The sequence below is a fragment of the Dissoconium aciculare genome (genome assembly GCF_010015565.1).
Source record: "Dissoconium aciculare CBS 342.82 unplaced genomic scaffold K489scaffold_10, whole genome shotgun sequence".
In the NCBI taxonomy this organism is placed as follows: domain Eukaryota; kingdom Fungi; phylum Ascomycota; class Dothideomycetes; order Mycosphaerellales; family Dissoconiaceae; genus Dissoconium; species Dissoconium aciculare.
Window position 1 is genome coordinate 689588 of NW_022984960.1, and position 21652 is coordinate 711239.

The 21652-nt window shown below is 53.2% G+C and overlaps 6 protein-coding genes across 6 annotated transcripts; 4 read left to right on the plus strand and 2 right to left on the minus strand.

Moving 5' to 3' along the window:
• Positions 1–1685: 1685 nt before the first annotated feature.
• Positions 1686–3881, plus strand: K489DRAFT_390095 (uncharacterized protein; the record flags this gene model as incomplete). The annotated part of the gene is made up of 2 exons (XM_033606571.1): positions 1686–3553; positions 3608–3881. The coding sequence occupies 2 exons, from the start codon at positions 1686–1688 to the stop codon at positions 3879–3881; spliced, it is 2142 nt and encodes a 713-aa protein (XP_033457743.1).
• A 1416-nt stretch (positions 3882–5297) lies between these two features.
• K489DRAFT_411930 (uncharacterized protein) lies at positions 5298–5834 on the minus strand (the record flags this gene model as incomplete). The annotated part of the gene is made up of 1 exon (XM_033607863.1): positions 5298–5834. The coding sequence occupies one exon, from the start codon at positions 5832–5834 to the stop codon at positions 5298–5300; it is 537 nt and encodes a 178-aa protein (XP_033457744.1).
• Positions 5835–5904: 70 nt separating this feature from the next.
• Positions 5905–7899, minus strand: K489DRAFT_416121 (uncharacterized protein; the record flags this gene model as incomplete). Its single annotated transcript, XM_033608179.1, has 2 exons — positions 5905–6806; positions 6888–7899. The coding sequence occupies 2 exons, from the start codon at positions 7897–7899 to the stop codon at positions 6358–6360; spliced, it is 1461 nt and encodes a 486-aa protein (XP_033457745.1). The 3' UTR covers positions 5905–6357.
• A 399-nt stretch (positions 7900–8298) lies between these two features.
• On the plus strand, positions 8299–10523 carry K489DRAFT_40504 (Ppx-GppA-domain-containing protein). Its single transcript, XM_033607140.1, has 3 exons — positions 8299–8354; positions 8564–9125; positions 9252–10523. Exons 2-3 carry the CDS (start codon positions 8589–8591, stop codon positions 10305–10307), a joined length of 1593 nt encoding a protein of 530 aa, XP_033457746.1. The 5' UTR covers positions 8299–8354; positions 8564–8588; the 3' UTR covers positions 10308–10523.
• Positions 10524–10739: 216 nt separating this feature from the next.
• K489DRAFT_323751 (uncharacterized protein) lies at positions 10740–13690 on the plus strand (the record flags this gene model as incomplete). The annotated part of the gene is made up of 2 exons (XM_033601721.1): positions 10740–11098; positions 11209–13690. The coding sequence occupies 2 exons, from the start codon at positions 10740–10742 to the stop codon at positions 13688–13690; spliced, it is 2841 nt and encodes a 946-aa protein (XP_033457747.1).
• Positions 13691–14069: 379 nt separating this feature from the next.
• On the plus strand, positions 14070–17451 carry K489DRAFT_382647 (uncharacterized protein). The gene is made up of 3 exons (XM_033605428.1): positions 14070–14997; positions 15047–16693; positions 16760–17451. Exons 1-3 carry the CDS (start codon positions 14416–14418, stop codon positions 17339–17341), a joined length of 2811 nt encoding a protein of 936 aa, XP_033457748.1. The 5' UTR covers positions 14070–14415; the 3' UTR covers positions 17342–17451.
• The last annotated feature ends 4201 nt before the right edge of the window (positions 17452–21652 follow it).

Genomic DNA, 21652 nt, shown 5'->3' on the forward strand with positions numbered 1-21652 from the left:
CGCCACTCTCGGAAGCTGGGACCATGCTTCCTGCTCCCCTTGTGTCGACACAAGTAGAGTAGTACAGACAGTAGATCTGTGATTGACCTCATCAGCACATTGCCCAACTTCTGTCGTCGGCGTGGCCCTGCTCGACCGCATGGTACTGGTCCCTCCTGCTTGATGACTACTACGATGGATCCTCATGCAAGGAGACCTTCCTACCAGCACGCTCCTCAATTGTTACCACCACATCCACCTCCACCAGCAGGACATCACAACGGTCCTGTCTCTGCCTTTCCGCCTGGCCTCGACCATCGAGCACCTTCGCATCAACCGCACCATCCACCACCTCCTGCACCTCAGCAGCACCTGCATTACCAGCAATTGCATTCGCATCCTCAACTCCAGCAATCAGCGCAACCACCACCGCCGCCTCCTCCACCGCCTCCATCACAACAACAGCAACCACCGCCGGCGCCGCCACCACCTGCTCATCACCATCCGCAACAAGGACCGCCGCTTCCTCAGCGTCAACAGCATCAACAGCAACAACAGCAACAACAGCAACAACAACAACAGCAGCATCAACAGCAACAGCAGCAACAACATCCTCACTATCCCAGCCAGGCCCCGCCGCCGAAATCTGGCCCTTCGCTACCACCTATTCTCTCTCCCAGCGAGCAAGGCCACCTGCCACCATTCCGACATCCATCTGCGCAACCTCATGATCCTCGCGAGGGTGCGCAAGAATATCCGCAGCCGTACAACAATCACGCACGGTCCGGCCATGCCACGCCGAGCCTAGGCGGGCGGTCGTATTCACAACACGAGCGCACCCCAACTACACCTAGCGGCCCACCGCCATATCCACCACCGAGCCCAGACGGTGCTCAATCGTCACAGCCCCCCCCGATGATGGGTCATGGAGATCATCATACCATGTATGCGCCGCCGCCGCCGGTCCCACACGTCATACAGGCACCACCTCCGTCTCATCACGATTCTCATGGCGCGCCATACATCCAACCCATAATCGATCACCACGCACAATACCCTCCAAGCCAGATGTATCCAGGCCATGCGTATGGCCCATCGTCGGCTGCGCTGCCAAACCAGAAACGGAGGCATCTGCGCGCACAACAGGTAGGACCATGTTTCTCGCGGACACCGACATGAGTTTGAACGCTAATCGTTCCTGACAGGCCTGTGACCAATGCCGAGGGCGAAAACAGAAATGTGACGAAGGTCAGCCTTGTAGTTTTTGCAAAGACAACAACCTGTCATGTGTTTACCGCGATCCCCCGCTCGTAAAGTAAGAACTTTCTTCAGCTAAAACTTACGCCGCGTTGGCTAATCCAAATTCCCTCAGGACGGATAAGAACATGGAAAAGTTGCTGGCGTATATGGAAGCACATACACAAAGTTTCGAAGAACTGAAAGAACAGATTAGCAGTTTCGAAACCAGGCTCCGGCAAGTAGAGCAAGGACAGTCCAGCTCAATCGGCGCTCAAGGAACACACCTGAAAGGGATGCCAAACGTTCCTGGCTACAACGTAAACAGTCCGCAGCCGGCTGAGACCCAGCAAGATCGCGCAGCAATCCTCGGCGACCATCGCACCGCTCCGCACAAGCTCCTGCTAATTTGGCCTAGTGTTAAGCCTTTGCTCAGCGAGGCTGGGATCGATTTCAACGACGGTTATGTCATGGAGGCTGAGGACCGCGGCATGCTCCGGCTGTATACTGCAGGTGAAGCAGCTGACGAACCCGACGGAACTCAGAGCGGAATTATTGCCAGTCCCACCAACGGCGAACCCAGTCCTGAAGCACAGCATGCGCCCACGCCCACCAACGATGGGGTCTGGGGCAGCGCTGCCTTTTGCGGGCCTCCAGATGATCGCAGAATGGATTTTTCCGCCAGCCCAGGTGGTCGCCGACCCACGGGTGACCTCGACCTTGATGTGAACACGATCCAGGCATTGTTGGAAAGCTATTTGCAAAATATTCACGTCATGCACCCCATCCTGAACGAAAAGCGACTCCGTAAAATGATCGATGCATTCAGCCGACGATATGGCACCGGTCAATTCAGAGGGGCACATGGCACCCCTACCACCATGAGCGACCCTGATAATCGGCCGATGAAGCGACAACGATCGAACGGCTCAACTGCCATTTCCATCATGACTGTAAATGAAGCCGACATGCGTCGCGAGCCAAGGGAGGCCATCGAGCATTCACCTGCAAGTGCCGTTGTATTGCTCGTGCTTGCCCTGGGCAAGATCTGTTTGCACAAGGATCCGTTACCCGGCTTCGTTCCCAACTCAAGGTTACAGACAAACTCTGCTGTTGCGCATTCGGCAGGAATTCGCGGTGCGCCGAATGATGTCAACACCTCCTTCGCCAGCATGAGTTCTCCAGGTTCAGCAATCATGAGGTCGGCGCACATGTCACCCCAATCCCCTCTAGCGACACCCCACAACCAGCCTACACCGCCGACCGAACAGGGATATCGTCATGAGGTGCGCACTTCCGGACCACCGACGAACGGCGTGACTTCGAATCGTTTCCGCAAGAACATAGATGCTCTGCCTGGCTTGTCATATTATGCAAAGGCGTCAGAGATCATCGGAGAGCAAGCAGATGGAAACGACCTCATCCACGCACAGATTTTCATTCTTGCAGGTCTCTTCAAAGGGCAGTTGGCACGTGTCAAAGAGAGTATGAGTTGGTTCCAAATGGCTGGTCGCGCCGTTTTGAGCTTGCTGGATCGTTACAAACTCTACAATGACAGCTACTGGGTCAATTATGGAGAAAAGCCGCAGGGCCAAGAAAGTGGTCAAGCTAGGATCAAGGACTCTCGACACGTTCTTCTCGTCATCGCCGCCTGGTCATGCCTCCAACTAGAAACGGATATCCTCGCAGAGATGAAATTCCCACCCAGCGGTATACAGGAGAAGGAGCCCCTCTTGCTTTTCCCGTTGAAGACACCTCAACATGAGCATGAGATGGAAACCCTTCAAGGATCCGGAGGCTGGGATGGTACTGATCGGATTCTCATGTACTTTGTCTCCCTGCTCTTTCTTCGGAGAAGATTGAACAAAGTGCACGCCGAGATTTACGGACCTGACAGTCTGGGTCAAACGCTCAAAGCTGTCCAAGTAATGCTTGCTGGCCACGATGATGTACTGAACGCCTGGCGAAAAGGCCTCCCGGAACAATTGAAATGGGATGACAATGATCCACCAGCCACCGAGATCCTGGATGCTCGTCTGCGAGGTAAATATTATGGTGCGGTATACGTCATCAACCGGCCGTTCCTCGACTACGCACTGCATATCATGCCGCACCTCGTTAACGACAAATGTACGCTCGAGGAGGCCGCCATAGATGCTTATGGAAATCCTCGAGACAAAGCCGACATTCACCTGTTCAGGGCGATACAGCAGATGGGTGACAGTGCGATCTGGCGAGCTGCGAAGCGATGTATTGACGCAGCCATGCACAGTACTGTCGCTTTCGATGGTATGGACGGTCGACTCATCGTCACTAACATCCACGGAACAGCACATGCGTAAGTTTCAGACACCTCAATTCAAAATCTTTCACCCTGCTGACTGCCGTTCAGACAATTCGGCAACATGTTGGTGCTGTCCGCCACATACAGCAGCCCCTATTTGAACAGGCTTGTTCCCCACGACAGGTTCAAAACTCTCCTCCTACGTACCATCAAGTTCCTCCGCCGACTATCGCCCATCTCACCCACATGTCGGGCGGACTGCCTCATCCTCGAGAAATTCGAGAAAACCCTATTTCCGCTCGCCGACACCGAATCCACCACCTATCGCGACGAAGGCGTCGACCGCGAGACTCTGATGCAAGATGCAGCGCCTCCAGTCTAAAGTCTGATCTCGGAATGATCGACTTCCAATCCCTCTCATGCGGCACGTCCACCAGCGAACAACCGGCAATCGAGCTCATCCTCGTTAGCTTAAGCCTCTGGCTCCATCGACCAATCTATCTGCTTACATCGCGCGTCATTTCTGGGCGGCCTGAATTGCTAAACCTGCATGCATTAGAGAGCGGGACTTGAATGCACTGAATGCGCTGAATGCACCGTCCCCCCATACGCGCATCATCCATCATCGTTTCCGGCATTTTCCTTCTCACTCGCACTCTCGCTTATTTCCGCAATGATACCAGGCTCCAAGATATCAGCCACGGGTGGTCAATTTGATTTATTTGTTTCGAAAGAAAACATATGCTTTGTGATTTATTTTTTTGTTTATTGATTTTTGCTTCGCTGGCTCATCAACCTCTTTACCCTCGTCCCGGAAGGAACGGACAAGGGAGGAAAAAGTGGACTACAAAGGCATGAAGACGAGAGGGGATGAAGAAAAACGTTGTGGGATGGAGCTCGTCTGGTGGAAGGGCTGGAGGGAAATTATGTTGGGAACGAAGGGGTCTGCTGGCATGAGCGGAGAAGAGAGGGATGGTGGAAGAGTTGGGAGCAGAACGCACAGCTGCTTATGTCGTCCGCACTCGGGAGCAATCCCTCTCCGCGTTGCGCCGGGCGCGGCCGTACAAGACATCGTGGAGGGAGGCAGCAAGACATTCGCTACTCCTCCCTATGGCCCCCGAACTGCCTCCCGACGACATCCCTGTCTAATCGGGAACGCTTGATGCGGACATATGGATCTGTAAATTTATGCACGGAGAAAAAACGAAGGGCGGCCGATTTCTTTCTTTCTCCCCGGTTCACACACCCGCCGCTGGGCCGGTAGCTTTTGGCGGCCGCGGCCGGCGGTGGGAAGGAGGGATTTTGTATTTATGATACCCACCAAGACAAGAAGAATATAATTTCTTATTACGCGTTTGGTTCCATGTATCAGTGGAAAGTGTGCAATGTGGTGAGAGCGGTGTTCCATAAACGCTTGAGGACCTAGCGGCCTGCCCCGGAGGCGTTTTCTAATTGTCATCTATGTATATAATTCTAGAGCATGTGGATAGAGGGTGACCATCTTATTCTCCTTATGTCGCGAATACATCGCCTCTGATCGCAGGGACTCCTGCTTCCCGATCGACCAGGCCTATGGCTAGAGGCATAAACGCTAACCGAAAGACGTTTTCGTAAATTCGTGATCACATCGCCGAGAACGGCAATGGAATGGTTCGTGTCGTGTGTCGTCCACGGCTTCGCGGAAGCCAGGGTGGAGGTGCTTGGGAGGCTGCCAGAGCTCAAAGCCGTATTTGATTATGTTCGTGAAAAGTCGTATGTGAAAGGTGTGTCTGACAGATGTTGTATTTATTATGAGCCGCTATCGTTTCGGTAGCCAGAGATTGACTGTGTTGTCGTAGAACAGGCTACGAGCCATGCTCTTCCGCTTCACGTTGGCCGCCAACCTTGCCGGGTCCGCCGGGACTTCCCAGACGCGCTCGGGTAGCATGAGTTCGACCGAACTGTCGCTGCACATGAAGGGATTTTCGGGTGGGTTCTGGTGGCATTGCGAGTATTGTCGGCCATATGAGGCATCAATCTCGCGCTGCATCATCGAGATCCGGGTGGCGTAGTGGGCTTTGCGGCTCCGCTGCACAGCGACTTTGGCCTCGCGGCGTCGTCGATGGTCCCGGATTATGTACATGGCGAGAGCCGCCCATGAAATGAGGATGGTGAGGGCGCAGACGACGATTGTTGCTATGAAGCCAGCTCGTGAAACGACGAAGTCGCCGGGTCGGAGGTTCATGCAGACATTGGTCTCGTCGGACGCGGCGGTTCGGGCGACCAAACTTTCAATTGAGCTTGGTCCTGGGAAGGGTCGAGGGATGCTTTTTTCAAGTCGCGTGTATGAATCCATGGCAAATCAATTGCACAAGCAAAAATGGGGTATCGCTAAACAGGAGGAATGTGAAACAGAAATTGAAGAGATTCATCACAACCTACTTCTTTGCCGGCACGACAAGATCATATAATGTTGTCTTCGTTGCTGGATATCAATAGAGATGCAATATTGCGGCGTAGACAACATCGTGAAACAAAGCCGCTATGAATACACACGCTTGCAAAGCTTATCGGGACACTTCGAGTCCTGTTCGAGTTCACGCACTGCCAGATCGAGACTTACCGAGATGTCTTTGGTCTGATGATGTTCGGGACGCGGCCGGCTGGGCTGGTCTGGCGCCTGATAAGCGCCCGGGAGGAGCCGCAAAGTCCATCCGGCATTGCCTCGGTGCTTGTAAAAATAAAACGCCCTTTGCAGGAAAACCGTCACGGAAACATTACCAAAAAGTCCAAGCTCTTCGGCGGCGCGCTTCGCATCGCCCTTGGATGTGAAACCAACGCAACGTCGGCATTCGCTCATGGTCACGTGAGGGGTCGGATCACTTGGGTTTCGCAGCCCTGCGTCCCTCGAGGACGCGCATGATATCGTCCATGTTATTAACGTCACCTTTCCTTTTCTTCGGCTTGCGCTTCCTCGCCGAGATATCCTTGCCCCTTTTTGAATCGCCGCCGCTTGGGCCAGACTCCTTCCACTCGGAAAGGCGCGACTTTGTGCTCTCTTCGCCATCCTCAAAGTCGTCGAACCTGCTGTCACCGAACCCGAGATCCATGTCGTCCAGATCACGGTCGCGAGCGAGTAGTTTAGCTCGTTTTTCATCCCGAAGCTTTTCCTCGTCCGTCGTTTCAACAGCGCGCGCAAGTCCGACATTGGCCGCCTTTTTGATAATGTTCTCGATCATCTCGAGGCGGGGGGCTTCCCGTTCCTCAGGTATGTCATTGCGATCTCCAAAATAGTTGCGTTGAATCGTCGTTTGCGTGTCATCGTGCGCTGCTGCAGGTGTCTCTTGTTCGGAGGGCTCACGTGCTGCCGGCTGTTGTAGTGATGTAGGTGAGGCCTCGTCATCACTACTCGCATCGTCGTCTACCTCTTCACCGAGGGGATTGTAGTCGGTCCCTGCACCAGCAAAGATATCATCGTCATCCTCACTATCAGTAGTATTTTTCGTAGTGACCGGCATCCTATCTCGTATGACAAAATCCGCACCAAGCACAGGCTTGGTCTTGTCCACAACGTCCGTATCTTCGCCCTGTGCAGTTGCTGGCTTCTTTCTGACCATGCGCTTTACGATACCATCCTCGTCCACGGTCACGAGAACTTCTCTTCCTTTTTTATCAATTTCGATCCGCGGCTTTGCCTGCTCGCCCACCTTGCGCCATCGGTGATCAAACGTGGGTTTGTCTCTTGCCTTTTCTTCTGCAATTGCTTGCCGCTTGGCTTTGAGCTCGGCCATGATCTCGTCTCGAGAGCGTTTGACGCCAGCGACCTGGATTGGCGCTCGAATGCCTACTTTCTCACTGTTCACTCGTTCTGGTGCTACCACATCAGCTTCGCCAAGTTTGTCAAGCTCGGCATCAACGTCCAGAATAGCTGGTGTTTGATCCTCGCCTGCTCTGTCGACAAGTTCTGATTCCCCTCTTCTAGCGCGCGCCAGCAGCTCCTTATCTAGGCCTTTGACTGGCACCTTCTGCGACGAATCGATGCCCATTATTTTCTCGCTGAGTGATTCGAAATCCTGGCGACTTAAGCTGCCTAGCTTGACTTGCTTTTCCAATGCTTTGACCCGCGCGATCTTCTCTTCTTCATCGCGCCTCTCAGCTTCGGCTCGGATTTTGGCACGGTCAGTGTAGCCAGCCGCTATTTTGCTGCCCATGGGCACCGACGACTTGAACTTTTTGGACGGCTGCAGGCCAGCGTGTCGTTCTCGCACTTGTCGCGCAAACTCTGTGCTATTCAAACTCGTTTGAGCGGTTCGTGATGTTGTGGGAACGAGTGTCGTCTTTTTGGTGCCCAAGGCAGATGCTGGTGCGCCAGAGGATTGCGCATCTTTGTTGAGCAAATCGCGGAAAGATTGGTTATTCATGGCGTCTTTGGCGGTTTGATATCCAGATCAAAAGCTTGGGCGAACGAATGCCTCAGCACTGGATGCTGCTACGCGTGTCGCGTGGGAGCTCATCTAATTAGCACTCACGACTGCTGTGTCGAGCGACTGCGCGTAGCCTTTGATGGAACAACTCCAGAAACCCTGAGGGCTGTAGTGTCGAATTACATCATGGCAGTCGCGCTCGGCCAACTTGCCAACACCGTTGTAATCAACCACATCAGGTGGAGTTGTGTTAGAGGCGTTCGTAGGATCACAGGCTCACGAAGAATACAAAAACGGGTCGAAGATTGAATTCAGTCCATGAGTGCATACATGCCTGATCGCCGAGGCCGCATTCAAGCATAACGGATCGCGATCTTTGGGCCGCTTCAGGCTGGCGGTGGTCACGCGAGTATTCGAGCAGCCGAAGCAGGTCAAACACGAGAACTACCCAGGTAGGCATTCGCAAGCGGTGGAAATCTCTGCGCAACTCGCGCGTAGACATTCCCAAACCATGCCCAGTGTCGCCTATGATCGAGTCCCTTGACCAAAATTAATTTTCCATCGTGATTGTATGACAATCTCAAACTTGTCAACATCAGGACATCGTTTTCTATTCCCGAGTTTACGTATCTGTGTATTGACAACCTTGACATCCAAGCAGCGAATACTACTCGCTCACCTCAAACATGGCCTTGACGCTTTTGCCGTACAAGGCCGAATACCTACGGGCCATTACGGACATGGGCTCCAATGGTATTCGATTCTCCATATCAAGTCTGCAACCACCTACTCAAAGGGTCATGCCTACCTTGTACCAGCATCGAGTGGGTATCTCTTTGTACGATGCACAATACTCCACATCGGGCGAGAGGGTGCCTATAGACGACAAGACCATCTCGGCTGTCGTGGTGGCCTATAAGCAATTCAAGCGGACATGTATCGATTATGGCGTACCGGATGAAAATGTGACTGTGCTTGCCACAGAGGCCACTAGGACCGCCCTCAATTCAGTCGAGTTCCGCCAACGGATCAAGGACGAGGTAGGCTGGACTGTCACGATGCTTTCGAAGGAAGAAGAAGGCCGCATCGGGGCACTGGGAGTCGCTAGCTCCTTGCCTGAAGTCAGTGGACTTGTCATGGATCTTGGTGGCGGATCGACTCAACTAAGCTGGCTAGTCAAAGGATCAAAAAACGCCGGGATTCAAATGCCGGATAGAGGATCGGTGAGTATGCCTTATGGTGCAGCTGCTCTTTCAAGACGCCTGGCAGAGGCAGAAAGCAAGGGCACAGTAGCAGAGCTCGAACATGAGATTAAGGGAGCGCTCACAACTGCGTACTCCGAACTAAAGGTTCCCCCCGAGCTCGAGGCTTCCGCTTTCGAGGATGGTGGAATTACACTTTACCTTTCAGGCGGAGGATTTCGAGGCTGGGGTTATGTGCTTATGGGTCGACACAGCATCGACCCCTACCCAATCCCAGTCATCAATGGATACAGAGCTAGCAGGCGCGATTTTCTCAGCATCGAACAAGTAAAAGCAGCTGCTGAAACCTCGCTATCATCCCAAGATGAAGAGGAGTCGATATTCAGGGTATCCGACAGGAGGGCCGGCCAAGTTCCTGCTGTCGCACTGCTTGTCAATGTTCTCGCAGAAGTTCTTACCCAAGTCAAAGACGTGCGTTTCTGTCAAGGTGGCGTACGAGAGGGATATTTATTCGCCTCACTTTCGAATGAGATCAGAGCCCAAAATCCGCTGGTTGTCGCAACTCAGCCATTCGACGTTAGCGGCATGTCCGAGGCGCTGGCAAGCTTATTGGAGGATGCATTACCAGCCGGTTCTACCAAGGAGGCTACTGATGACTATAAATCGGTATTGACCACAGACTTGTTCGACACGTTAGCAAATATGATGTACTATCATTCAAGTCATTCGAAAGAACTACAAGCGACGGCCGCCCTCAGAAGCACAACATCAGGCATCCTAGCAGGCGTGCACGGTGTACTGCATGAATCGCGGACACTCATCGCCCTACTTCTGTGCGCGAGATGGGGCGGGAGTGTACCACCCAACGATGAAAAGTTCAAACAGAGCCTCGAACGCTTGGTGCCGTCCCCCTGGATACTCTGGTGGGTTAATTACATCGGCGCAGTCGCTGCTCTCATAGGAAGTGTATATCCCTCCGGATATGTCTCTCAGCAACACAAACGCCTTGCACTGAGAGCAATATGGACTGCCGATGAAAAACAGCGACCGGTCCTCACACTACAGGTCACACTGTCGGCAGACATCGATCCGGCACTGTTTGATGCTGAGGCTAGAGATATTGAAAAGGTGGGTAAGAGGAAACGTTGGATTGGTGGTAGAGACGGCGCCGGCCACAGAGTTGCGGTGAATATCAATCCATGACCCCTGGTCGCGCGTCAGCGATTTACGTTTCGACGAAGGCATCGGCTACTGTGATGCCGTGACTCAGTAGCATAAAATTAGAACGGTCGTCGGCAATGAGTGCACACGTCGATGCCTGTGAAGACGCCGGAGAAGGTTTGCCGAGTCACTGAGTCATGCGAGCTTATCCACGTCACGAGCAACGCCGCGTTAGCTACCTAGGTATAGATGTAGGAATGTCGCATGTTCAAGACAATTTGTATTCGCCGAAAACAACTAGCAATACCTTCGTCAGCCACGCGATGAAGTGACAGCCATATGCGGCGAATCCGGAAATGCGACCTACATTGTCAATCTGCTCTTAGTGAGACTGCATAAGTTTACGCTTCTCGTCCGAACAAAGTTCATATCAATCTGCAGCATTGCGAAATTTAAATCTACGACAAAGTCAAAATGGCTGGTCGTCTAAATTTCCTCACGCAAAAGGCACCCGAGAACTATGTCGCAGGTTTAGGTCGAGGTGCCACCGGCTTCACCACACGCTCTGACCTTGGACCTGCTCGTGATGGACCGAGTGACGAACAAATCAAGGAGCTTCTCGCGAAGCGCGCAGCCGCCACTGGCCTCGCCGTACCGACTGCATACGGTGGAGGGAAGAAGAAAGAAGATGAGGAAGATGAGAACTTTGCGGACGCGGACAACGATGAAGCAGGTCTGTTCTCGGGGGGTAATTTCGATCGCGACGATGATGAGGCGGACAGAATCTACCAGGCGGTGGACGAGAGAATGGGAAAACGTCGCCAAGCTGCAAGGTGAGTCTACTTTTCGTTCACAAATGTTGTTCGCACGCCGAAGACCATGTTGTTCATTCTCTTTGCAGTACAGAACCAGAAGACAGCATGCCGACATGATATTTCTATAGGGAAGAACGAGACAGAAAAGCCGCCGAGGAACTCGAACGAAAGAATCCGAAGATATCTGCGCAATTCAACGACCTCAAACGTGCACTTGGCACAATAGCAGACGAGGAATGGGCCAATATTCCGGACGTTGGGGACCTCACGGGCAAGAACAAGCGCGCTAAGAAAGACCTAAAACAACGTTTCTATGCCGTTCCGGACTCGGTGTTGGCAGGTGCCAGAGATGGCATGGAGCTAGGGACCGAGATACAGGAAGATGGCAGTGCGGCCAACCCAGCAGATCAACCAGATGGAACCACCACAAACTTGGCGGGAATAAGTACTGCCAGAGATCGAGCTCTGCAGTCTCGCCTTGACCAAGCTGCGCAGTCGCAGGCGTCGGGTGCGGACTCGGTCTCTGGGACGAGCACAACGATAGATCCCAAGGGTTATCTCACCAGCTTGGCCAATTCCGAGATCGGCTCTGCAGAGACCCAAGTGGGGGACGTGAATCGCGCTCGACTTTTGATGGGATCAGTCACAAAGACAAACCCGCGCCATGGTCCCGGCTGGATTGCTGCGGCACGACTCGAAGAGTATGCTGGGAAGCATGTGGCAGCTCGCAAGACTATCCGTCAAGGGTGCGAGATGTGTCCGAAAAACGAAGATGTCTGGCTAGAATCGCTGCGTATGCACAAGACACACGATATACACGATGCGAAGATCGTAGCAAAGCATGCTTTGGATAAGAACAACCGGTCCGTTCGATTGTGGCTCGAGGCGTTCCAGCTTGAATCGACTCCGAATGAAAAGAAAAGAGTCCTGATGCGCGCTCTTGACTACAACCCACAATCCGTGGCGCTTTGGAAGGAACTTGTAAATCTATCAGAGGACCCCAAGGATGCCCGACTGTTGCTTCACGCCGCCACCGAGAAAATCCCGCTATCGGTGGAACTCTGGCTTGCATTGGCTCGACTAGAGACCCCGGATCAAGCTCAAGTTGTGTTGAACAAGGCGCGTCAGGCTGTGCCGGGTAGCCCCGACATTTGGATCGCAGCAGCCAGACTTCAAGAGCAAAGAGGACAAGACAATTTGGTGGTGTCGGTTATGAAGCGTGCGGTGAAAAGTCTCACAAAGGAATCCGCAATGCTGAAGCGTGAGGATTGGATTGGCCAAGCGGAAATTTGCGAGTCTGAGGGTGCGCTGCTGACATGTCGCGCAATCATTCAGGAGACGCTCGGGTGGGGTCTAGACGAAGACGACGAGCGGAAGAAGATTTGGTTGGCCGACGCTAAATCTTCGACGGCGAGAGGGCGTTTCGAGACTGCGCGAGCTATCTATGCGTACGCCCTCCAAATCTTCTACAACCGCAACAGCGTCTGGCTGTCAGCCGCGGATCTCGAGAGAAATCATGGAACGAAAGATCAGCTTTCAAAGGTCTTGGAAGACGGCACTAAGGCTCTTCCTGGTACGGCTGAATTGTGGATGCAGCTTGCCAAGCTGAAACAGCAAGCAGGCGACCTTGATGGCGCCCGAGATGTGTTAAAGGATGCTTTCCACAAGAACCCAGAAAGCGAACCCATCTACCTTGCAGCAGTACAGCTTGCAGCAGAAACTGGTGAAACGGAGCGTGCTCGAGACCTGTTCGACCGGGCCCGCAAAGCTTCTGGAACTGACAGAGTTTGGATCAAGAGTGCCGCGTACGAGCGTCAGCTAGGAAATCTTGACAGGGCACTCGAGCTGGTGAATGAAGCATTGAATTTACCTTCTGCTTCGTTCGACACACGCGCACCTAAACTCTGGATGCTGAAAGGTCAAATATACGAAGCCAAGGAGATGTTACCACAGGCGCGCGAGGCATACAACGCCGGCACTCGGAAATGCAGTCAGAGCGTTCCATTATGGCTTTTGGCAAGCCGACTTGAGGAGCGCATGCATGTTATCGTCAGGGCAAGATCTATCTTAGATCGAGCTCGATTGGCAATACCAAACAATCCACAACTATGGACAGAATCTGTACGGCTCGAAGTGCGAGCGAAAAATATGGCAGCCGCCAACCAGAAAATGGCCCAGGCACTTCAAGCGTGTCCCAAGTCGGGTCTGATTTGGAGTGAGCGCATCTGGAGTTTGGAGTCCCGGACACACAGGAAGCCGCGTATTCTTGAGGCCATCCAGCAATCCGACAGCGATCCAATCCTTTTCGTGACTGCCGCACGCATCTTCTGGTCGGAAAGAAAATTGGATAAAGCGGACAACTGGTTCCAAAAAGCGATTATTTTGGACCCCGATCAGGGTGACACCTGGGCATGGTATTACAAGTTCGCTCTGATGCACGGCACGGAACAGAAGGTGAAGGAAATTGTCGGTCGATGTACAGATAATGCACCGAAGCACGGAGAGATTTGGCAGGCCGTCAACAAGGCACCCGACAACGTTGGCAAAAGCGTTGAGGATATCTTGAAGAAGGTCGCGAAAGTTTTGGATGCTGTGCAAAGGGAAGTCTAGCGGTAACGGTACGCTTCGCACGTTTGTAGTTGTATACTTGCTCGATCTTGATTCCTTACGATGCTCGATGCGATGTTACAAAATCCTGCCTGAGGCATTCAGCCAACGTATCAAGCAAGTCATCGGGACACCACGTTGCATGATCTCAGGGTTTCCATGAGGCAGTAAATAATGATGAACGCACTTGGCACAACTCCAGATCAATAGTACTTTAATACTCGCTGCCTGCCTAACTTTAAAAAACACATAAATATCTCAAGAAGTGATTGTCTGCCATAAATTAGATTTGTCTTGCACGCGAACTGCTGTTCATTACCAACCCGCCAAACCAGACTTGTGGTCGTAATATCGTGTCATTGGAAGATTATCGGTGATTTCTATCTTGCAGTATTGGAAATTCCCAAGTCCGCTGGCCGCAAGTTGAACAGGCGTCGGACCCCACACCAACGTCGCACTCCACAGGTCTGTAGCTTCCCAGTCTACAGTACACGGACAGTCGCATTCGAAGCCAATAGTCTCGGCAATCGTTAAGTATAACGATTCATTAACTTCACTCGTACGTCAATTCGGGCTTATCACTCACAAGTGGACAAGCACAGTTGCACTCACGGCGTCAAGGAGAAGCCATTGTGCTTCACGACGAGGACCGCCTAAATCTGCGAGCACTCACCGCGATTGACCTCGACAACACGAACTTCCCACTGGCTTCCGCCGACGACGACAAAATGGCGAGCCAACAACCATATCAAACCGACCCCGCTCTCAACGATCCGTCTCAATCACAGAATGCTTCTGCCGCAGGCGGTGCCAAGAAGAAGAGAGATCGTTATGCTGGACAGGCATATGAATTTGGTGCTGGAGGCAATGCTGCAGGAGCGGGTGCCGCAGCAGGACAATACTCAGCGCAGCCGACAGCGCAACAGCAGCAAGCTGCTGGTGGATATGGATATCCTGCGCAACAACCATCTTATGGCATTCCCGCACAGCCTGCGTATGGTGATGCGAACGCTGCCAGCCAGAGTGGCTACCAGCAGCCGGCATATGGTGGACAAGGAGGCTATGATCCACCACAGCAGAGCAACCTTGCTCCTGCGCAAGGCGCTTCCAGCATGCTCCAGGGTGTGCAAGGCGTTACACAGCAATTCGCGCAGATGGGCATGGGAGGCCAACCTGCACAACCCGCGCAACCACCCGGCGCACAGTTACGACTCAATCCGCTACAGCCAGTGGACATCAGCCTACAAGGCCAGCCCTTCCATGTCACGGACCTTGACCAGCCGCCACCACCGATCATCCTTCCCGCAAATGTAAGCATATCGTATTCTCTTCATTGATCACGCTAACAGTGATGGAAAGTCTTCTGTGACACCGTCGCCGCATGCCAACGTCAGTCCGAAATATATCCGCTCGACCTTGAATGCTATGCCTGCAACTGCTTCGCTCTTAAAGAAGAGTAAGCTGCCATTCGCACTGGTCATCCAGCCATACGCCGCGCTGCACGATGCCGAGGACAACATTCCAGTACAATACGATAGCGTCATTTCCCGTTGCCGGAGATGTCGTACCTATATCAACCCTTTCGCGAGCTTTCTGGACCACTCTCATCGATGGCGCTGCAACATGTGCAACCTCACCAATGATGTCCCGCAGCCTTTCGATTGGGATAGTGTCAAACAGCAGGCTGTGGACAGATGGCAACGACCAGAACTGAACTATGCTGTCTGCGAATTTGTTGCTCCTCAAGAATATATGGTCCGACCACCTCAGCCTCTAATCTACCTCTTCCTGTTTGACGTCAGTTACGCTGGTGTGACAAGTGGACTTTTGGCTACCGCAGCACGATGCATTCTCGAGAGTCTCGACCGGTTACCTAATACTGACCGGCGAACACGATTGGGTTTCATGGCGGTGGATAGCTCTCTGCATTACTTCAGTGTGCCCCGTGATGGCAGTGATAGCAACGAAGCGAAGATGTTGGTGGTGAGCGATCTCGACGAGCCGTTTTTGCCCACACCCGAGGATCTCCTCGTCAATTTGTCTGAATGCCGCGCCAACATCGAGTCCTTCTTGAGCAAGCTTCAAGGCATGTTTGCCAACACTACCGTGAACAGCTCGGCCATGGGATCTGCTCTCCGGGCTGGTCACACATTGGTCGGCCCATACGGCGGCAAGATCGTAGTGCTGTCAGCGAGTTTGCCAAACGTTGGCCATGGCAAGTTGGAAATGCGAGAAGACAAGAAGATTCTCGGCACAGCTCGGGAGGGAAGCCTGCTTCAGACCCAGAATGGTTTCTTCAAAAGTTTTGCGATCGAATGCAGCAAATCTCAGGTCTCAATCGACATGTTCTTGTTCAGCGCCCAATACCAGGATGTGGCCAGTCTAAGCCATCTCCCACGATACACAGGTGGTCAGACATATTTCTACCCTGCATGGAACGCAGCGCGCACAGAAGACGCCGTCAAGTTCGCTACTGAATTCAGCGACTACCTCTCGACCGAGATTGGTTTGGAGGCTGTATTGCGTGTCCGCACGACCACTGGCCTTCGACCAAGCGCATTTTACGGCAATTTCTTCAACCGTTCGAGCGATCTGTGTGCATTCTCAGCCATGCCCAGAGATCAAGCATACGTTGTGGAGATGGCTATCGACGAGACCGTGACCAAATCCTTCGCATGCTTGCAGGTCGGTGTCCTGCACACGACATGCAATGGCGAGCGTCGTATCCGAGTTCTCACCCTGAGCATTCCTGTCACGCAAAACATGTCCGACGTCTATGCCTCAGCTGACCAGAATGCCATCGCAGCCTACTATTCGCACAAGGCTGTGGAGCGTGCTCTGAGCAGCGGACTTGACGCCGCTAGGGATGCCGTTCAAGCTAAGATGATCGAATTGCTACAAACATACAAGAAGGAACTCGGCGGAGGTAATTTGGGCGGTGGGGGTTTACAGTTCCCTGCCAATCTTCGAGCATTGCCCATGCTTTTCCTGGGTCTGATGAAGAATGTAAGTGATCACTCATCCAAACAGTACAGTTCCTCTATCAGCGTAAATCGCTAACACAGTTGACAGATTGGTCTCCGTAAATCGGCACAAATCCCCAGCGATCTCCGGTCAGCTGCGTTGTGCCTGCTCTCAACTCTTCCACTTCCATTGTTGATCCAGTACATCTACCCACGGATGTATTCGCTCCACGACATGCCAGATGATGCCGGTCTGCCTCACCCCGAGACCGGCGCCATCGTTATGCCGCAGCCGCTGAACCTCACCTCTGGCAACATCGTGCCTTACGGTCTCTACCTGATCGACGATGGCCAGACGCAGTTCATCTGGCTCGGCCGCGACGCCGTTCCGGCGCTGATCAACGACGTCTTCGGCACTGAAGACAAGAACCAGCTCAAGCAAGGCAAGACTAGCCTGCCCGTCCTCGACTCCGACATGAACGAGCGCGTCCGCGCCGTTGTTGAGAAGTCTCGCGACCACAAAAGCTTGGGCTGCGCTAGTATCACTCTTCCGCCGCTCTACCTCATCCGCGAGGACGGCGAGCCGAGCTTGCGCCTGTGGGCGCAGACAATGCTGATCGAGGATCGTGCGGACCAGGGTGTCAGCGGAGCGATGTTTTTGGGCATGCTTCGGGAGAAGGTGGTCTCGTAGATGGTAGATAGCAGATGGCATCAGAAATGACGATGAATGGGGAAGAGGCGTTGTAGAGATGGAGAGGAGTTGGTGTCCCATCGAAATCGTTGTTCACGCAATGTTGGTCTACAGAAAATTTCACGTAGCGGTAAATGTGATCATAACTGATTGAACGAAAGTCTCTGTCTGTCTTTACGCAAGATGTCATAGGACCTATCGGGTCACTTGAGTATCGATCGAAGCAACTGTGGTTAAACTACAGTGTCTAGGCGATAAGGATATTTTAGGCACTTCACGATGCATTCGGCCGCACTCTACAAGCAATCGCCTACCAGTCCGATCAAAGTTCTGAGCGAGTCGCTACTCTCTGACGCACCGTAATGAAGCAGATTCGCTACATTTGGCTCGCAACAAGCTCGTATTCTGACGTTTCCCGCGATGCCAGCCAAGCTGTAGTCCACACCTGTGGCAAAGACTCCAGCGTGGACATGGAATCTCTGGACATCGAACACGCCACCACAACATACACGGAGGCGGATTGCCACGCATGATGGGAGTTCCAGATCGCCTTCGAGCCGGCCTGGATGCAGGATCTCCGCACTGTGAGAAACGCAAGTGTCCTCTTAGAGCATCGAGAATTTTGGACCAGCGCAGCTAGGTCAACCAGTCACAGATTTATCCCTGATCGGCCGCATCAACTAGCGAATAGGCTGTGGCGTGAGTCTGCCTTTACGGTCAGAAATGGTTGATGCCCAGCCCGGACAAGCAGATATCAGACGGAAGCCAGGGCCGGGATTACGACGTGCATTTGCCCTGTAATCCATGTGTTAGGACTGCGTACGCCATGTGTGCAGATGGCAAAGTTTTTCCGGTGCAGATGGTGGAAGCCGGGCGTCGTGCTATGCCTATTTTTTGATCCATATATTACCCTCTCGTCACATACAGCCGAGATCAAGTCTCGCGAGAATAGAGACCGCCAACAGGTTATGCGGGAAAAGCAGCCACCTCGGTGTGCGGTCAGCTCGTGGAACTCACGTCAGAACCCGAACGCGTGCTTCGTCAATGTCAGGTTCTGGTCTGTGGAGATAGCAGGAGGAACTTCGAGCTTGGCGTGAGGGAAATGCTCCCGCAGAGGCTGCAGGGACGTCTCCCACTTGTGATTGTAGAAATCAACCTTGATATTCACTTTCAGAGAGACACCGGGACTTTGCCCCCGTCGTCCACACTTGCTGACGTGGTCATCGCCGATTCTGCCGATAGCGAAAATCGAGCGCACCCGTATTAATAACCACAACTCACAATGGTCTTCTGACATCCATCTTCCTTTTGCAACCGGCACGAAGACCGAAGAGGAAAGTACCTGACATGCGAAGCCCGCCCTTGCAGCAGCCAGGAAGTCCTTCCAGGCCGCTATCTGCTCTAGCCGTACCTGGGGTGTACACCCGCTCGCGAAGATTTTGGAGCGACTGTCACCTCGCGAGCGTGCTTATTGGTGCGCACACAGCAGCGACAACCACCAAGAGCGTGGGCAATCGTGGGCACATGACCTAAAGAGCACGGCGTGACTGATCCACTCCAGCACATGTGCCCTCCCATTTGCCAACCAGCATGTACAGCTACTGTAGGCAGCTTGCGGAGTGCAACCTACGTGTGCTGTCCGTCGAATCAAGTCCATGGGCCCTGAGCTAGGTTTGACGCCCGGGCTGCCGTGTGCCAGATCGTGGGTCGCCTGCAGCGAGGCTGAATGACCGATGGATGTGTATCTTCTAGAGCGACGGGGGCGTCGACGGTCATCGCTAAAGGTTTTGCCGGCTTATGCAGTAAGCCAGTGGAGGTATCCTCAGGTGCAGCGTGCGATAATCATTGCACCCTTCGCTGGAGAAAGCTCTTAACCACACGTTTCGTGCTTAAACTGCCCGATTGTCAAGGCGAAGGAAAGCGGGAGCAGAGCGATGGCGTGCGTGCTATAATCCCGACGGATGGCGCGTATGCGACCCACTCCCTCATCTTGTGGTTGCGCTTCATCTAGATGCGTGGTCGAGTGCTGTGGTGCCGCCAACTGGAAGCGATGTGGTAGTGTAGCGGCGGTACGGCGGGATGGTCCAATCTACAGGTCGATGAGCGCGATAAATCTGCGGATCAGCGACATGCCGCGCGCGCCTTTGCTCCCGAACCAGAGGGGCCTGTGAAGTGTGCATCGATATGAGTTTAAGGAGGGACGACGTGTGTAGTTCCGCAGGAGTTCCCTGTTCGCTGCGATAGTGAGCGACGTGTGTGATGAGAAGCTTCGATGCCACTGCCGGGCAACTGGCTTGATACGGCGGGCGGGGTTCCAAGGTTGGCTCTGCCCGTCACCCGCACGCACACTCGCATCTCAGCGTGACTAGCTCATCAATCTCAAGCAAGCCCTGGAGCAAGCAGCCCTTCCCGTCCGCCATTCACCCCGCCTATCTGTGAGGTACCGTGGGTGTCCTCCCCAATTTGACCTCAAGGTTGTTTGATCATATAGTTACCCCGACTTTCAGCGTCATCAATTACCTGTGGCCTATATTAACAACAATGAAATTGGCCCGGGCCAGGAGATTCGTGTACAGTACCTGAAACAGACCTTGACGATCGGAAGGAGATCTCCAAGTCTTCAGCCAACCTGGGAAGTCTAACGTCTGAGCGGCGTGCACCTAACCGAACCCCGTTCACACAGGAAGGGAATGTCTGACAGCAATCCATCGGAATTTGCGCACAGCGATGACGGTCTTGTGCATGCTGGGGCCTGCGGTACCTGACTATGCGCCCTCTAGTCCACTGGAAGCCACGGCGTTGTTAGGCACATGTCCAGCGTTGGCGGGATCAGAAGCTACCGCTGATGTTGTTGTTTTTAGCGCACAATCTGGAGAAGCAAGCCACTGGCAGCGATCGTGAACAAGCGAATCACGAATCTGCGGGACCGTGAAGTTCTTTGTTAGCCCCTCCTTACCCTCCAGCGCTCATCGGCGAGGACTATGGCACCCAAGATCGTGGACAACGCCTCTCGCGCGATTTCGCCAGCAATGGCCCCAGACCCAGGAGCAATGATGATCAGGGAGTGCGTCTAGATGCAGTAGTCGGGAATTTGGCCAGCACCGGGATATGATGTTGCCTGCATTTGTGTGGAGGCATCCTGACGGTGCTTCCCTGACTATATAGCATCGCCATTGACGCCTGTGGGGTGAATGCTACCATGATCGGCGCGATACCCCTCCCATAGGCGATGGTTGTCATCGGTCAGCTTCGACAGAGGTCATCATCAGGATATGAGAACAGGTCGAAAAGCGCTTTTCCTGTGATAGCGCGAGTAGCAAAATGGTTCCGCTTCTTGCGAGCTTCATGCACCACTGATCGCAACCAAGCTGATATACAGCTTCTGTACCGCGCAGGGGACTGGTCTCCATGGGCGAGACATCAAGACAGCCTTGTGCGGTACTGTCACGAGTTCACGCAAATGTGGTGTGCGATTTATCATGCAGAGTGAGATGGTCTACAGAATACCCGCCGACATGTATCAATGGACTTCGATCCGCCAAAAGAGGTCTCCTGGTGGTGAATCGTACTTGAGTCCTTGAACCTGGTTTGAAGAGACAATACACGTGCCGTCCTGAATGAATTCTTGTCGTGCGAAACATTGCTCGAAACCCGGGCTTGCTTTTGCACGCTTTTGGAGTTTAGTACTGTATCTTAAGTATCGCATCGTCTTTGGTCATGGCTGCGGTTTTTTTCCCCGTAGTTACCCCACCATCGAACTTCTGTAGATGGTGTGCCTGGCATTTGGGGCTGTCGCGCTCATCACATCATCGTCGCAATGAAGATATGATACGAATCATCTTGCATGTCTCAAAGACGTGCTAACCAGAACAAGCAAGCAATAGCGACGAATTGTTCGTTACACTTCACCCCGATTATGGTCTCTCCAGCTGATGACGGAAGTTCTCATCGGCATTTGCTTCCTCATTCAACACTAAACGCATGTACGGAAAACCAGAGCCAGAGCAAAGCCGACAGTGCCCAGGTGGTGAGTGAGATACAGTACTGCCGCATCGACAACGATTGTGTTCGCGGTTCGCGATTTCAATTTCCCGATTTTGCAAGTGCCGTCATGACGCCATGACAAGAACTTTGCCTACTAGCTCCCGCGTTGGTTTGTCTGAAATTCCTCCAAATGTGTGGGGTTGCGGGTCCATAGGTGGTGCAAGTGCCTTTCGAAACACTCCAGGGCTTTCTCTCCAGATCTTGTGACTTCTGTCAAGGGCTGCTGCGGAGTTGGTATCTGATCATCATGCTCCTGCCCAATCTTAG

Excerpts from the sequence above, each read along its gene's own strand:
- K489DRAFT_382647 (XM_033605428.1), top strand. The coding sequence starts at position 14,416 with ATGGCGAGCCAACAACCATATCAAACCGACCCCGCTCTCAACGATCCG. Across the intron at positions 14,998-15,046 it reads CGATCATCCTTCCCGCAAAT|TCTTCTGTGACACCGTCGCC; the intron begins GTAAGCATATCG and ends AGTGATGGAAAG. Across the intron at positions 16,694-16,759 it reads TCCTGGGTCTGATGAAGAAT|ATTGGTCTCCGTAAATCGGC; the intron begins GTAAGTGATCAC and ends CACAGTTGACAG.
- K489DRAFT_40504 (XM_033607140.1), top strand. The coding sequence starts at position 8,589 with ATGGCCTTGACGCTTTTGCCGTACAAGGCCGAATACCTACGGGCCATT. Across the intron at positions 9,126-9,251 it reads AAATGCCGGATAGAGGATCG|GTTCCCCCCGAGCTCGAGGC; the intron begins GTGAGTATGCCT and ends TCCGAACTAAAG.